This window comes from Mya arenaria, chromosome 11, assembly GCF_026914265.1.
Source record: "Mya arenaria isolate MELC-2E11 chromosome 11, ASM2691426v1".
Taxonomy (NCBI): domain Eukaryota; kingdom Metazoa; phylum Mollusca; class Bivalvia; order Myida; family Myidae; genus Mya; species Mya arenaria.
Genome location: NC_069132.1, coordinates 12,042,864 through 12,057,378, shown reverse-complemented (window position 1 = coordinate 12,057,378; position 14,515 = coordinate 12,042,864). Strand labels below are relative to the sequence as shown.

Sequence of the window (14,515 nt, the reverse complement as noted above, 5' to 3'; positions counted from 1 at the left end):
ACGAGGGTTTTACAGAAAGTGTTGACAGTCGCACTTGTGAGATTTGCTCCAAGGTGTATAAGAGGAGGGCCTACATGCAAAACCACGTGCGGAAAGAGCATTGCAAGAAGGACAGTGAAACTCAACCGGACATTTTCATTGAGGAAGAAAAAGAGCACATGAGCACACAGGACTGTCAAATAACAGTTGTGGGAAACAGAAGGAAAGTGTGCCTACAGCAGGAAGTAGTAAGGGCATTGAAAAGGTGAAGCTGGTTGCGAAGAAAGGAAAGTCGAAGATTCAGGAGATAGAGAAGGTAAACCGTATCTTCACGGTCAGAATCTTCCGAAAACCAACGTTCCCGGTGCCAGTATTTGCTACCAATAGGAAGAGCAACCTGCCAACTTTATATGTCAAAGGAGTTACGTTTTCAACCGAAAACAACTGTGACTGAAGTTCAGACAGATCTGATAATGGTAAAGAGAAAATCAAGAGATCAGGAGATGCAGACGGAAAATGACAAGTCAGAGAAGCCCATGAATCAGCTTAAACAATTTGTTTGTGAATATTGTGTGATCCAGTATAGCGACTCGTTTTTGCTGTTTGTCATACAATGAATGCGATTTTGAGATGCAACATCTGTGGGCAAGCTCAGAAGGACAGTCAATTTTCCTATGTTCATCTCACTTGGGGACACAAGTAAAAACTGAATATGAATTACATTTGTTTTATTAAATCCTATTCAGTTTACTATCACTTAAGGCAATTTGTTTTAATGAGAGTGTTAAGTTGTGACAATGTTTGTATTTTTTTATTGTTGAAATAACTGTAAATTTGTGGCATTCACATTTACGAAACATCTTAAGAGAGGAAATTATTGATGTATATTGACATTTTTTTGAATTGCATATTGCATCATGGTGTTTGCGGTTAAAAACTACTCTTATTAAAAGGTTCATTGTTTAATCATTTTTATAAGTCATGCAGGGACGCATGGACTAGGAGACGTTTTAGAAATAATTGGGCAGCGGATTCGTTATGCAATTTATTTAAATCACTTTGGTTTGTCATTGGTGCATAATTTAATTGACGATTAATGACCATTGGTTTACTCATGTTTCTATAGCATCCACGGCTTTCGTCCAGACTTATTTCAACTGCATTCATAGTCCGTGTATAACATATGATAAATATATTGTTAATAACAGGTTGACGCCGTGTGGAAACGCTGCTACAGTATTGGATGCGTTTCAAATTTGAACCATGGAGGGTCAGGTGATCAAAATTGACCAAGCAACATTTTAATTGTAAAATAAAACTATAATATTTTGATAATAAACATCCTTTATGAATTAGCAATTGTATAAACTGATTAAAGAAAAACTAAACATCAAGATACAAAAAAATATAATATGTCCAATTACAAACCTTTGTGCCCATTTAAAGCTGCACTCTCACAGATTGGACGTTTTGACAACTTTTTTGTCTTGGAACGAGACAACTTTTGCGAAAATCCATGGAAAGCATTTATGTAAGACTGCTGGCAAAAGATTAGATCGCAGATTTTAATATTTAAGTTTAAGAAATTATGTTTTATGCATTTTTCTTAAACCGTTAGTAGCATAAAACATTAATCTGTGATCTGATATTTTGTCAGCAGTCTTATATCATTGGTTTGCAGATATTTACGCAAAAAATTGCTTTTTCCAAGACAAAAATTAAGTTGTCAAAACGCTCAATCTGTGAGAGTGCAGCTTCAATGGGCATTTAATTACTTTTCCTGAAACTCATAGGCTACGGTTTTTTAGCTTAGTTTACGAACATTAGTACCAAATAATCGAATTTTTAAAATGGGTGAACTGGAAATTGCAAAAACAATTTGTTATATGATAGTATCAATGATATAATGTAGTAACTGTACATTACGAAACATTTACATATGACCGACTTATCGATCACACGATAACCCGTCAGCTATCAAATCGCAGGAATTTTAGCAAAGATACTTTAGCTGTTCGGATTAGTGCAGGTCCGTGGTCTAGTGGTCACGAATGACTGTCAGTCCAGGGGTCGCAGGTTTGATTCCCCGCTGTACCACGGATAACATGTCGTGGGCTTGGGTCAAGAAAGGCGTCGTTCACAGCGGCGTCAGTCCGGGTGAAGACATCCAGGAGTCAGTTGGCGGTGTATAGTGATGTTATATGAAGAACAGTACCGGTTGACGTTGTTGAAGAAGGGTATATATCTGGGCCGGACATGGTGATTTAGTACAAAAACACCTTACCTAATGACGCCATCGTTGAATTGAAATTCGAGAAAATCTGTTTGCGACTTAAAGTGATCACCGGCGATAGTAACATTTCGCCAAGAAGCAAATCTGTTTTATAGTATATGTTTTGTTTTATTATTTTTGTTATTATACCTATTAACAAGGTGTGGTGTGATGCGTCTAGTTGTAACCTTAGGTATCTTTACTTTGCATAACATAATTATTTAATCATGTATAATTATACACATATCACACACCATATTTTCTTTATTGGTAAAAGTCCTCCAGGTAATATGTTTACTTTTCATTTTAGTTGTATCATAAAAATAAATTGAATGAAGTATTTCCTATTTAAATCAGAACAGGAAAACGTTATCTAGTACAGTGGCGTAAGATTGGCCGTGGACTTTGGACATCCTCTCCCCAAACCGAGAAAAGTGATTATGGTGGTTTGAGGGTCCTCCCCCAAGGAAATGTTGACCATTTATAGCATGAAATGCTGGACCCCCCCCCCCCCCAATAGAATCCACAAGTGATTATATACATGTTTGTACGTCTCAAGAGGACTTCATTTAAATGTCGCCGACATTTTGAATTGAAATGAAAAAGAATTAATACAAAATTACAGTCAGTTCATTATAGGCACACCTGTAAACAATATTCTCTTTGACCGGAGAGTCAAACCACAAATGATAACATGAATACACCAATGCATTTATCTAGATAAACTAAAGTGTTAAAACGTGTTGCAAAAGAGCTTTGAACAACCATAGAGGTAGAGAAGCTGTACTTAAAATTGAAAAATGTAGGCTTAAAACAAAGTTAGAAGAATTTGATGAAAGTATAACTCATCTCATAACATAGAATATTGATTTGACTTAACGATCAATGAAGCCATTTCCAATATTTGGCCCAGAGTCAGCGTATTACAATCTAAACTTCACTGAGGCATCATACATCGCTCTCTTTGGCCCTTAAGTCAAAAGTGCAGTGAACAAATTTCATCCACAATGGGAACATGTCATTGTTGCAAATACTATGTAAATTTCGTCTCATTGAAGATCTGGTCATGACGCTTTGACCTCCCCTGCCCCAAGCCATGCTCCAATCCCACTGTATTCCCTTGATCCCCATGAGCGATTCAAGGCCTGGAAGCAGAAGTACGACACTAGTGTTTCCCCGAGCGTGGAAGACAGTGATGTATCGGTATCACCATGGTAACAGTCTCCGCTGGAAACAAGTCCCAGGGAGCCAAATTAAGAACAAATGCAGTCCCGTCGACAGGACAGTTGTAAATTAGAAGGTTCTCTCACATTCAGGCACCATCTAAGAGAGGACAAGCGACACATATGTCCCATCATTTTTTAATAAATACACAAACAAAATTATAAAAACTTCAATGGAAATTACAGGGACAAGTTTATTAGTCGGATATTCGAAAATGAATTCTGTTTAGACATAATGCAAGGGCCTAAACGACAATGATCTAGAGGCACACACATAAACACATCACATACACAAATACAAACACCACACACAGACCACACACGCAACAACATTAACAGATAAATGATGGCATTACCGCCTTGGAAAGGTGTGGGAAACATGAGTTCACTTGAAAAAGAATCATTTTCGGCCTTAAACAGGTTTGTTTGGTTATAGCTTCACACTTGTCCCAACATTGCGATAAAACCAGATTTTTCATATGGGCAATAAGAAAATACAGCCAATTTATGACTTGTATGAGTTTGAAGAAAGCATCAGTCTTTCTCTTTACTTTTAATTAAAAAAGACACAACTTAATTTAATCTAGTTTGATATTGTATGTGTTTTAGTTTCGCTGCAACATTCATACTTAGTTTCATGGCCTTAACTTTCACCTGCCCCCTATCAAAAACAATATCAAGCTAGCTCTTTACATAAGCTACCTACACACCAAATGTGTTCACTATTCATCAATCCCAACTAAAGATGTGGGGCGTAAACCATCTTTATACTTTAAGTGTTAGTGACCTTGACGCCAAGCCGCCCCCGCCCCCCCCCCCCACACACACACACACACTCAAAAGCAATCCAAAGCTAGCATTTCACATAAGCTACATTCACACCAAATATATTCACTCTCAATCTATCCTAACTTAAGTTATTGGTTGACAATAAACGTTGGACGCACATCCACCCGTCCGCCAAACGACATCCACATTTTAATTACTGTTTGTTGAAATATAAGCCTCATTTCTCGGTTTAGTATAAAAACAATAAAACTATGTTATTTATAAAGCAAATATCTATCTTGAATTTGTAATACCATCTGTGTTAAATGTCCTGTATATTGCAAGTACGTCAGTTTATGACCGGTTTCACAAACTGCATTGTCAAGCATGGCGAGGGGGAGTTGGAAGACGTTATAGAGCGGGAACGCTCACTGGTAGGTTAACGATGAGTTTGCATTTATTGTTGAGATATTTTCAACTTCAATCAGCACATTTCAAAATGCATTGCAAAATATAATGTTTACATTTTTTTACATAGTTGTTAGATAGTATTTCCAAGTTTTGTTTAGCATGTTTATGCAGCATAACTTCAAAATTCAATTTTAACTTGTTGACTTTTGAAGACAATAACCAGGAAGAATATTTATTACTGAAATACACTTCTGGTACAAAATGTGATCAACACAATCATGAGTCTTTTGTGTCTGCTTTTTAACATCCTATTGTTTAACAAAAATAACATTTGTGGTTCTACCTTGATTCGAGTTGGTCCATATTGTAAATCAATTATATTTTCTGAAAATCTGTATTTCAAAAGTTAATTAGTAGAAAAATATACATTTTCTGAAAATGCTTATGAGATGTTACTATTCTTGTCTTTAGACCTTGTGCTATATACAATATTGTGAAACGTCTGCAATATTTCAAGGTCATCAAGAAAATCGAAAATGTTCTCCCTACATTTAGAATTCATTTAAGGAATAAATTGCGTGATAAATGTCCTTATCGGGGTATGAATGCAGTTGTAGTGTGTGGAGACCGAAGGAAAATCATTACCTATAATTACACCACTAGATCATTACTTATTTCCAGATTTTTTTTGTAAACAAGTACTTAATTTCATTTAAGAAAACTTTTCTGTAATTCTTTCCCATGCTGTTCATAGAACGACCCGACCGTAACGGCAAACAATTTTTCATATGACGTCATAACAACGTGGAAAATATTAAACAACTTCATAGTTGATTTGAACGTTAAATTTAGTTAAACACTAGTTAAACACTAGTGACAACACTATTTTAACAAATCATTAATTAACACTTTTCAATAGGTTGATTGAAGTTTTTCGTGGCCTACTGACACAATTTAAAAACAATACAAGGCAAACAATTTTCAATATACATCTAAATTGCTACGCACCCCGAGCATATCCGAAGATATTGCGTTAATCGTATGATTAACGCCATTGCCGAAAGGCCGTTTATTTAGGGAATTGAAGTTGGGGTGTAGATATTTATATACGTGCTGGTAAAGGTTTGCTCGTTATATGTGTCCATCAACCTCTTTGTTTCCAGCTAGGTCGGAATGAAATCCTCAATATAAAGACCATCATAGAGGGTGCTCAACGTCTCTAAAACACTTCATATACAAGTTTTAAGTCAGCAAACACCAGGTTATGTAAACCAAGAGTACAATCTGGGTTTTCCTAAACAGAAAGTCTGGTTTTAAAAATCATGACTTCTGATAACTTCTTCAAACCCTCTTCACAAGAAAAGGATTACCTACTTATAATTTAAATAATGCAAACACACTCTTCTACAAATATTTTTTTCAAAATCTGACAACCAAATGGTTCTACGAATACTGTTAACGATTCACGTTTTTAGAAAAGGGAATAAAGTTAACTCATTTCTCTGTATTTCCAGTTGTACAAAAAATGGCATTGATTAAATTGCTTACAGGAAAATTCTTTTCAGGGCCAAGTGAATAAAAAATGCGTGTTTAGCGACATTAACACTGTGGGGTCAGATTAAATAAAAATTGGGGTGCAGTTTTATAAAGTCTGCGTTTTTCGGGAATGGCATTCTTCGTTTGCTGTACAAGGACGAGGACAGCCGCAGAGATCGGTGTTCCGGTATTGTGAGCTTGCACAATGTTCTTTGTCATTTATATTTATTATAGTCATGAATGTTTTTTATCTGTTTTGCACAATTTCCAAATTTTGGCATGTTACCTAAAATATATGATTAACAAAACTTCTACTGTATGTTATCTTCACTAGACAGTTGAAGACAATAACATTGATTCAAAATTTGAAAAAAAAATCAGAATAATATGTCTTTCATTCTTTTGTAAATAGTTTCTCTTTTGTTATGCAATGTTTAAAACATGCAGTCGGGTTAATGATTACAAAAAAAAACAATAGACAATATACTTAACCATAAATGTTTATGATACGAAACATGCAGACATTGCATCGTTAAACAATAGTGCTTGTACTTCAACGTGATATTAAAATAAGTTAAATGAAAATACAGCGAAATTCCTGTCCTGTTAATTATATCATAAAAGTAAGTAAACATTCTAAGAAAGATCATTGAAACATTTGTATGCCATTAATCAATCAAATTCAATATCTGTACGGCTACCTACATTAACAATATTTTACCATGCAGACCTCCTACCGATGCTGTATCACGTGTTGGTCCAGTGTGGCTTGTTTCCGAGGTTTTCCACGTATCAATGGCATTACCATGCATACCTCACCGATAATGTATCACGTGTTGGTCAAGTGTTGCTGGTTTCTGAGGGTTTTTTTCTAGTATCAGTGCCATGACATAACATTGCGATTAGAGATTCAGGGTGCTCTGTAAGTATACGCTTACTTCAAAAACATGGATATAACATAAGGGAGACAACCTAAATGTCAAGTAGATTTTACTTTGTTATAGTAATCTTTTCAATATTACTTTTCTTAATTTCTGAAAGAATTAACAATTATTAGTTCATAGCCAGATGATTGAGATAGTTTTGTGTTACCAGTTATTATGTGTGTTTTATTGTTTGCCAGGTGGACTGATTGCCAGTACAAGTACAAGTTCATCAATCCCCAAGACTATGGCCTCTACACACTGGAGAATGGCGAAGGTATGCTATGTATAATAGCATAGCTTAAATACTAGCTAGTTCGAAGAAACTTGCTTGTGCTAAAATGTGATAACTGGTAATCAGTAGAATGTAATACGTTTCTACACGTAGTAATATTTCATCAATGATTTACTTAAAACTTGTGGTAAGGGCTTGAATTTAGCAAGACGCAAGTTAATTTCTTGAAATAGAGGGTACAGGTTAACATTCAACTTATAACATGTGCTACAGTTGTTTGCATATTTTCCATAGCACCACCTGATGTAATTTGGAGTGCCCCGCGTGTCTGAACATTAACTGGCTGGAAAGACCGAAGGAATGCAGCATAAATTGCATGGCCAAAATATGTACAGTGATAGATTATCCTGCTCTACAGACAACACTGCCTGGCATCTTTAGAGTGATGTCATTTATGCATTATGTGTCTGTCAACAACGTTTGGCTTAAATTTAGCATCCATTGGTCACAGAAATGTTCTATGTTGAACATTGCTTGGCCTGACGTTTGTTTTGCTTGTTCACATAATTGTTATATGGTGGTCATTCTTGGCCTACATCTTTAGTGATAACGCTCTGATATCTTAATTCTGACACTCTTGCCGAGCTCTAATATTAATGAGGGATACTTTATTGTTGCATTAATCTGTGTGATGGTGAATATATGTATAATATTACATGAAAAAGGGGGAACTGTAAATACTATGTTTCATGTCAATACCTTTAACAAAATTGAACTGTCTGTGATTAATGGTGAATGCATCAGTGTTTGCCTTATTCCATAAAACTTAAATCAAGAATTATGAGTATGGCTTCACATGTGAGTAATTTTAACCGGTAACCTGCACACATTTGAATATCATTTAGAGCAAGAGCCAATGTTAAGCTTTTGCAACACAACAATACTAAGGCTTTGACAAATATCGTTACTTCTTTTTGAAAAAAAAACCACTTTGATATTTTATTACATTATTTTACAAACATGTTCCTTACAATGTGTAAGTCATAATCCTAAACTAACAAGCATCAACACGAACATGAGAATGTGGTTGTGATTTTTTTACAATGAAAAAGAACAATTGTGTATAATGTTTAATGTTTGTTCAATAACTTCAAGCTGTATTTGCAATTAAGTAATTGCATCTTTGTTTAAGAGTTACACAGATTCAAAAGCACAATTCACTGACCTGTCTGCTTATAGCATTAAAGCATAAGCCTTGTTAAATATACATTTTCAAAACTTTTTTGAATATATATTTTATTAATAATGGGGCGTTTCAAACATTTTTCTGTATGATAGTGTGTCATTTTAAAGCGGCTTGTTTTCTTTAGTTACGACTTCAACATAATATGTGAGAAATGTGAAGGAAATGATTATTTATATGATAAAATATAATCAAAAGCTCTTTTTTACACATATGACAGAAACAGCTCTATCTTTTATGAAGGTGTCCGTTACGCTAATGAAGATTGATATATTATAGGCTTTTATTTACCAAATTCTGTTAAATAGAATAACTGTCAGTTACCATTCGTTTTTTTTTTTTGCACTATAAATTAAGAAACATAGTTCAAGTCAAGTTTGAAAGATAATCATTGGCAAAAAGATCTGTGAGTGAATTTCTTTAAAGCACAACTTTTCATAAATTCTCAAAATTATTTCCATAATATATCTCTAAAAGTAGGAAAACGGTTTTATATCTTTACTCGTAGGAAAACAGTTCTTGTTGCATTCAGCAACAAGATAATAGTGAGGTTGTGCACGCAAACTGATAAACCGTCCAGTAAATTTACATTTTACTGACCGTTCCACGGCGGTACCTAACAATTCTTGATAAACATATCTATGTTTTTATAGATACGAGACTGCCTCTATATCATAAATAGTATAACACATGCATTATTAAAAAATATATATCAACAAAAACGTCGTTATATCCTTAACTGCGGATGTAAATATCAGAAATGTCTGTCTCTCCTACATGAAATCATGGCGACTTGAAGACGTACACTATCGCGCCGTCGGCCCGCGTCGTGATCGGTTCGACCACGTCATCGACGTCGCATATCTTGTAGGTGCTCGAGATACGTCTAGTGTAATTTCACTTCTTCTCAAAGTAGGCACCGGACCATTGTAAACAGCGTTCGTGTCTCTGTCATTTGTTGAAGATAATATCCCGATAGTACTCTTCCGGATACTGGTGAAACAATGCGCTTGCAGCCGTCTGTAGCTCCCGTAAACTTTCAAATCGGCGATCTTTGAGGTGGGACTTCAACTCCGGGAAAATAGCAAAGTCGAACGGAGCCAGGTCAGGTGAGTACGGCGGATGTGGAAAAAACCTCCAGTCCTAGGACGCTAATCTCAAGCTGTGTGGTCGCCGCAGTATGAAGTGGGGCATTATCCTGATGGAGGATGAAATGATCAACCGGATGTCACCCCTCTTCTTTCCAAGCGCCCGGATGAGATCACGGTCGAGTACCTGTTTACAATGTTAAAACGTTTTATGAGTCATACTGTCACATTATAGTTAGAAGTGTGATAATTACTTTGCGTTTATATTCATGACAGGTATTTGGCAACTACAAGACCAATATGATTATCTCTATTATGATTTAACTATTTATGCAAAATTGTTTTACCCCAATTGTTGATATATTGAATATGTTATACAATATGCAATATGCAAAGTAAAAGTAATTGAACTTCCTTTGAATGTATATTATTGGTATTTACTTTAAATGAATATTACCTCAGTCATTGCTCTTTCTGATGCGCCGTAAAAACTACCCCGACTCCTTCACGCGCCTGTCTCTCTCGATGTCGGTCAGGATGCGTGGCATCCAGCGCGCGTGACCTGCAAAAGCATGTACATCGGTTATCAGAATAATAAGAATGATTTTGAGATTTTGAAAATGATAAAAATAACAGTTTGCGGTTTCCTAACTTGGAACAATTTATAACATTTTAGTGTTCATCACAATAATGTGCAACTATTTGAATATTCCCCAATCTATCAAACATTAAGGCATTATTATACTACTGTAAATTAAAAATCAGAGTGAATACTACTTAATACCTTCCGCATGTTTAATTCGGTGGTCAAAATGCTGTGTGCGGTTCCATAGATGACATTGGCAGCCTCTGACAGCTCCCATACAGTCATGCTGCAGTCCGGTTTCAGTTTCTCTTCAATTGACGTCACAGCTGACGGTCCGATTGTTGACTTCCGTCCACGGCCTGCATCATCTTCAAGGGACTGTCGGCCATCAGAAAAGCGTCGATGCCACTTGAAAACCAGTGCACGGCAAACGCAGTAGTCTACCCGTGTCAGCTTTAGTAGCTTATACGTTTCGGATGGTGTTTTCCCTATTTCTTTGTAAAATTTAATGTTTGCGCGAATTTCCAAATGTTCTTGTGACGACATATTGATATTCACAGCATGCGTGACTGTCATAGAGTAGACGTTGTTAATGCAACGGCCGATTGACGTCTTATTTTCAGATGACGTCGCACAAACGTCTTCAAACAGAATCGCGGATTTTTTAAGAATTTCTGCAGCTGATATTTGTTTTATTAAGTTTTTAATTCAGCATACGTACGACAAAACATCACCTGGTCCGGTAGCGCGTTAATATGGTTGCATTATATAATGTTGTTTCGCACTATGCTAGGTCATGCTATTCTTATCAAGGCAGTAAATAAAAAAAGGTTTACTCTTTCAAATGGTACCAATTTTAATATGTTGCAAGTAGTATGAGAAAATATGGGACAAGTCTACGTAATTATTGATCATCCCTCGTAGTATATATGCACTGTGCTGTTTGTGGAGTTTTGTGTTGTTGTTCCATGTTTCTTGTTTGTGTTTTTTTGTATGTGTTCTATGTCTTTGGCGTTTACCCTGTGCCATTAAATGGGGTAAATGATTAAGCTTTTGGCTACTGAGCTTGTTTCTGTAGTTTTTCACATAAGTATTAAATAGTTTTTTAACAAAAAGTCGTATCCCCCGCTGAATAAATACAGTATCTCCTTCGCACTGTGGCATAGGATAGTAATTCAACAAAGGTCACTTACTACAGAAATACTGCAGCCATAGGTGTGGTTTTATGCACTGCATTGCTCTCTGAGTTTGACACTTGAAGTCAATACTTAAAACGATTTTAGAAATATACTCCGGACAAAAATTTGTATATGATCAGGTATTACGATACAATACAAGTACTCGAGTACAGATCGAGGACAAGGGTACATGGAGCTCGCCAGAAGGAGATTTGTATAAGAGTTAGTTAGAAATGCCAACAATGCCTGACTGAAATATCTCTAAGGTCACCGGAATATGGGAAAAAATGAGCACCAGTCAACAAAAGGTTCATGCAATTGTATTATGAATTATGAATAAGATTTCCGACTTCAAGTTTTGTATTAAAATGCAAAATATTGTTTTTTAAATAAAGAATAATTGTTTTTTGTATAAAAGCGTAATTTTTTTAATGATCTCGTTCTATTATCTTTTCTGTTTATATTTTGATAATTTAAAGCATTCATGTACATTCCTAGGCAAAATCTAAATCAGGCAAAACAAATACTAATAAACGATTCGAAGAGATTATGCGACAAAAAAAAATGCCATTTTTCGAGTTTCTGCGTCCTGCGCACCGGGACAGAAACTTGATTTCCAAGTACATATTAAAAGGCTATTGAATACCGCGGACCAAGAGGCTGGGGCGTCAGCCATTTGTATGCGATAGTTCCTCTAAGCACTTTATACGGTTGCGAGTTTGGAAAACTATCTTAGTTACACAAATAATCTACCTTAATCGTGTTCATGAACAATGTCTTGCGCCGATTCAAGGATTTTAACGAGCATGAAGATAATACGTAGCACCAGGTTCAATCAATATTGTATGTATTTACTAAAACGGAAAACTTTGTAAACTTGTCCCTGCGAAAAAGTTAAACAAATATTTATATGCAGACTATTTAAATTCCTTGGGTGTCCAAGAAAAACAACAGAATTTTTCCCCATTTGAATTAAATATTGTGCAGTTACATTATTTTGGTATATGTTAACCAATATATAAAAAATGACATATTGTGTACGTGGAAAAATATCGTACATAAATATGTCTAAAGCGTTACTTGCTCAGGATTCAATTTAGGTTACTGAATGAAGACAGTATGTATGGGTTCTGTTTATAAATAATGACATATCACCATGTAATATATGGAGTTTTAGTCGAATATATCGTGAGCAGCTCAAAAATTGCAGAACGGTGGCCTAAGCTTTAGTAAACGGTCTAGCCGACCTTATGTAACTAAATGCACACTTTTTCTGATCCAACGTATTTCATTTTAGAACATAATTTGTTTATCTGTCGTTCGAACAATTCTACTAGCAAGTACATTTGGCAAAAAATATGTTTATTACTCACACAAAAACAGTCTGATGAGTTTTGTCAAATACATTATTCAAAAGTATATCAGAAATAATTTCAGGCTTAAGTCGAGTAATATTTTCAAGACGGTACTACTATACCTATATTTACTCAGCAGGCCACAGGCTCCATTTTTAACTAGTATGTAATTTCATGTACAATGGATAATGTGCTGTTGTTCAACAATAATGTCGGGCCGTAAGTTTTAATGGTGCTTATACGGGTAAAGCATTACCATAGGTTCTAAATGATTATTAAAAATAATATATGTGTTGACTATTTATATGATATGACTCTAGAGTTGCTGAGACAATGGACTGGCATAAGTAGGGTTGACTGCCTGAATCTTATCAGTGGATCACCCACAACTGTGTACCTTATTCACTTCCTTAACACTATTCTATGTCTCTCTCATACACTCATTGACTTTCTGTTTGTTTTGTTTGTTCGTATACTTGTAACCATTTGTTTCACTATGTTTACTGTACATGTAAATATTACTTCTTTATCATTCTCATAATTCTCTTCTAAAACGGAGGAATAAAACAATTATAGTATTTACAGTGTTTCTAAATTTATACCTAAATCACTGGAATGCCATGTTTGAAAAAAAAACAACAATAATAAATCAAACCTTTTATATAGTTTAAAATATTATCGCCTAGTTCAGTTACTTATTCTTGTACATTCCAGACTAAAATAGCAGGTCGAACATGTGGGTCATCCCGGTTCGTCGCGGCACGTTCGTCTCTGGTTCAACTGTTGGCTCTGTCGAATTTCCGACAGGAGCCTGGTGGAGGAGTACCGGCTGTTTAAGACCGATTGTCAAGATAGTGTAGGTCATGGACAAGTAAAGAACGTTTCCACTCACGTCGAGCCTGCATTGGACAAGTTTCAGAAGCATGTTCTGGATTTTTCCTCGGAACTGATCACTATCACATTTGTCAATGCTGTTTGCCGATTCGTCCACCATCATGGTTATATCGGTTGACATATCGGCGGTGCTCAATGATTTTAATTTGTGCTCGTCTTCTATTGCTTGTTTGTGAACTTTAAGTGAGTGAAAGTAGTTTGGGATTTAAAACAGAATAATCCCATTTGGTGAAAAAGTGAGAGATGTGTGTAAGAAAGTTATGTGTTATGATTGAGCTCTTCTTTCTGTATCATAAGTGAAGAACTATATTGATAACGTTTGGGAAAGGATGTTGTTATTTGGCTAAAACTGTTAATTGCAAAACAAAAAAGTTATAAAAAAAACAGTAGACAGCTCAGTAAATAGGACACAGACTCCGAAATAGAGGTAAACAGATGTTAGATGTTTCGGCGGACAGAGTCCTTACTTTACTTTACTTTACTTACGGTTCTGTCAATGTTGTAAAGATATAGATAGGTAAATATGCATGTTTACGAGATCTTGTAATCATGGAAGATGCCTTGAATATATGTAAGAATTTTCATTATTCAACACAGGGCATGGACAGTCGTCATAAGAAGAAACTAAGAAGTGTAAGTCAATCCAGTGGACGAGCCAAGCCATATAAAGTTAGAAATGATCATTCAAAATATAATCCAGCGTCTAGATTCAATGTTCAAATAGGAAAACAATACGGACGGGATTCTTGTTATTTTTGTGGGAAAATAAAGTTATTTTTTAAAGATGAGCATAGGCTTTACCATTTCAATACAAAAGCAGAAGA

At 35.4% G+C, this 14,515-nt stretch overlaps 1 protein-coding gene across 1 annotated transcript; it reads right to left on the bottom strand.

The window, feature by feature from the left end:
- Positions 1-9,733: 9,733 nt before the first annotated feature.
- On the bottom strand, positions 9,734-10,810 carry LOC128208326 (protein GVQW3-like). The gene is made up of 2 exons (XM_052911884.1): positions 10,463-10,810; positions 9,734-9,865 (listed from the first exon to the last, which is right to left on the bottom strand). The coding sequence occupies exons 1-2, from the start codon at positions 10,808-10,810 to the stop codon at positions 9,734-9,736; spliced, it is 480 nt and encodes a 159-aa protein (XP_052767844.1).
- Between the last annotated feature and the right edge of the window lie 3,705 nt (positions 10,811-14,515).

Coding starts and splice junctions, on each gene's coding strand:
- LOC128208326 (XM_052911884.1), bottom strand. CDS start 10,810: ATGTCGTCACAAGAACATTTGGAAATTCGCGCAAACATTAAATTTTAC. Junction 9,866..10,462: donor CCGAATTAAACATGCGGAAG/GTATTAAGTAGT, acceptor CATTGTAAACAG/GTACTCGACCGTGATCTCAT.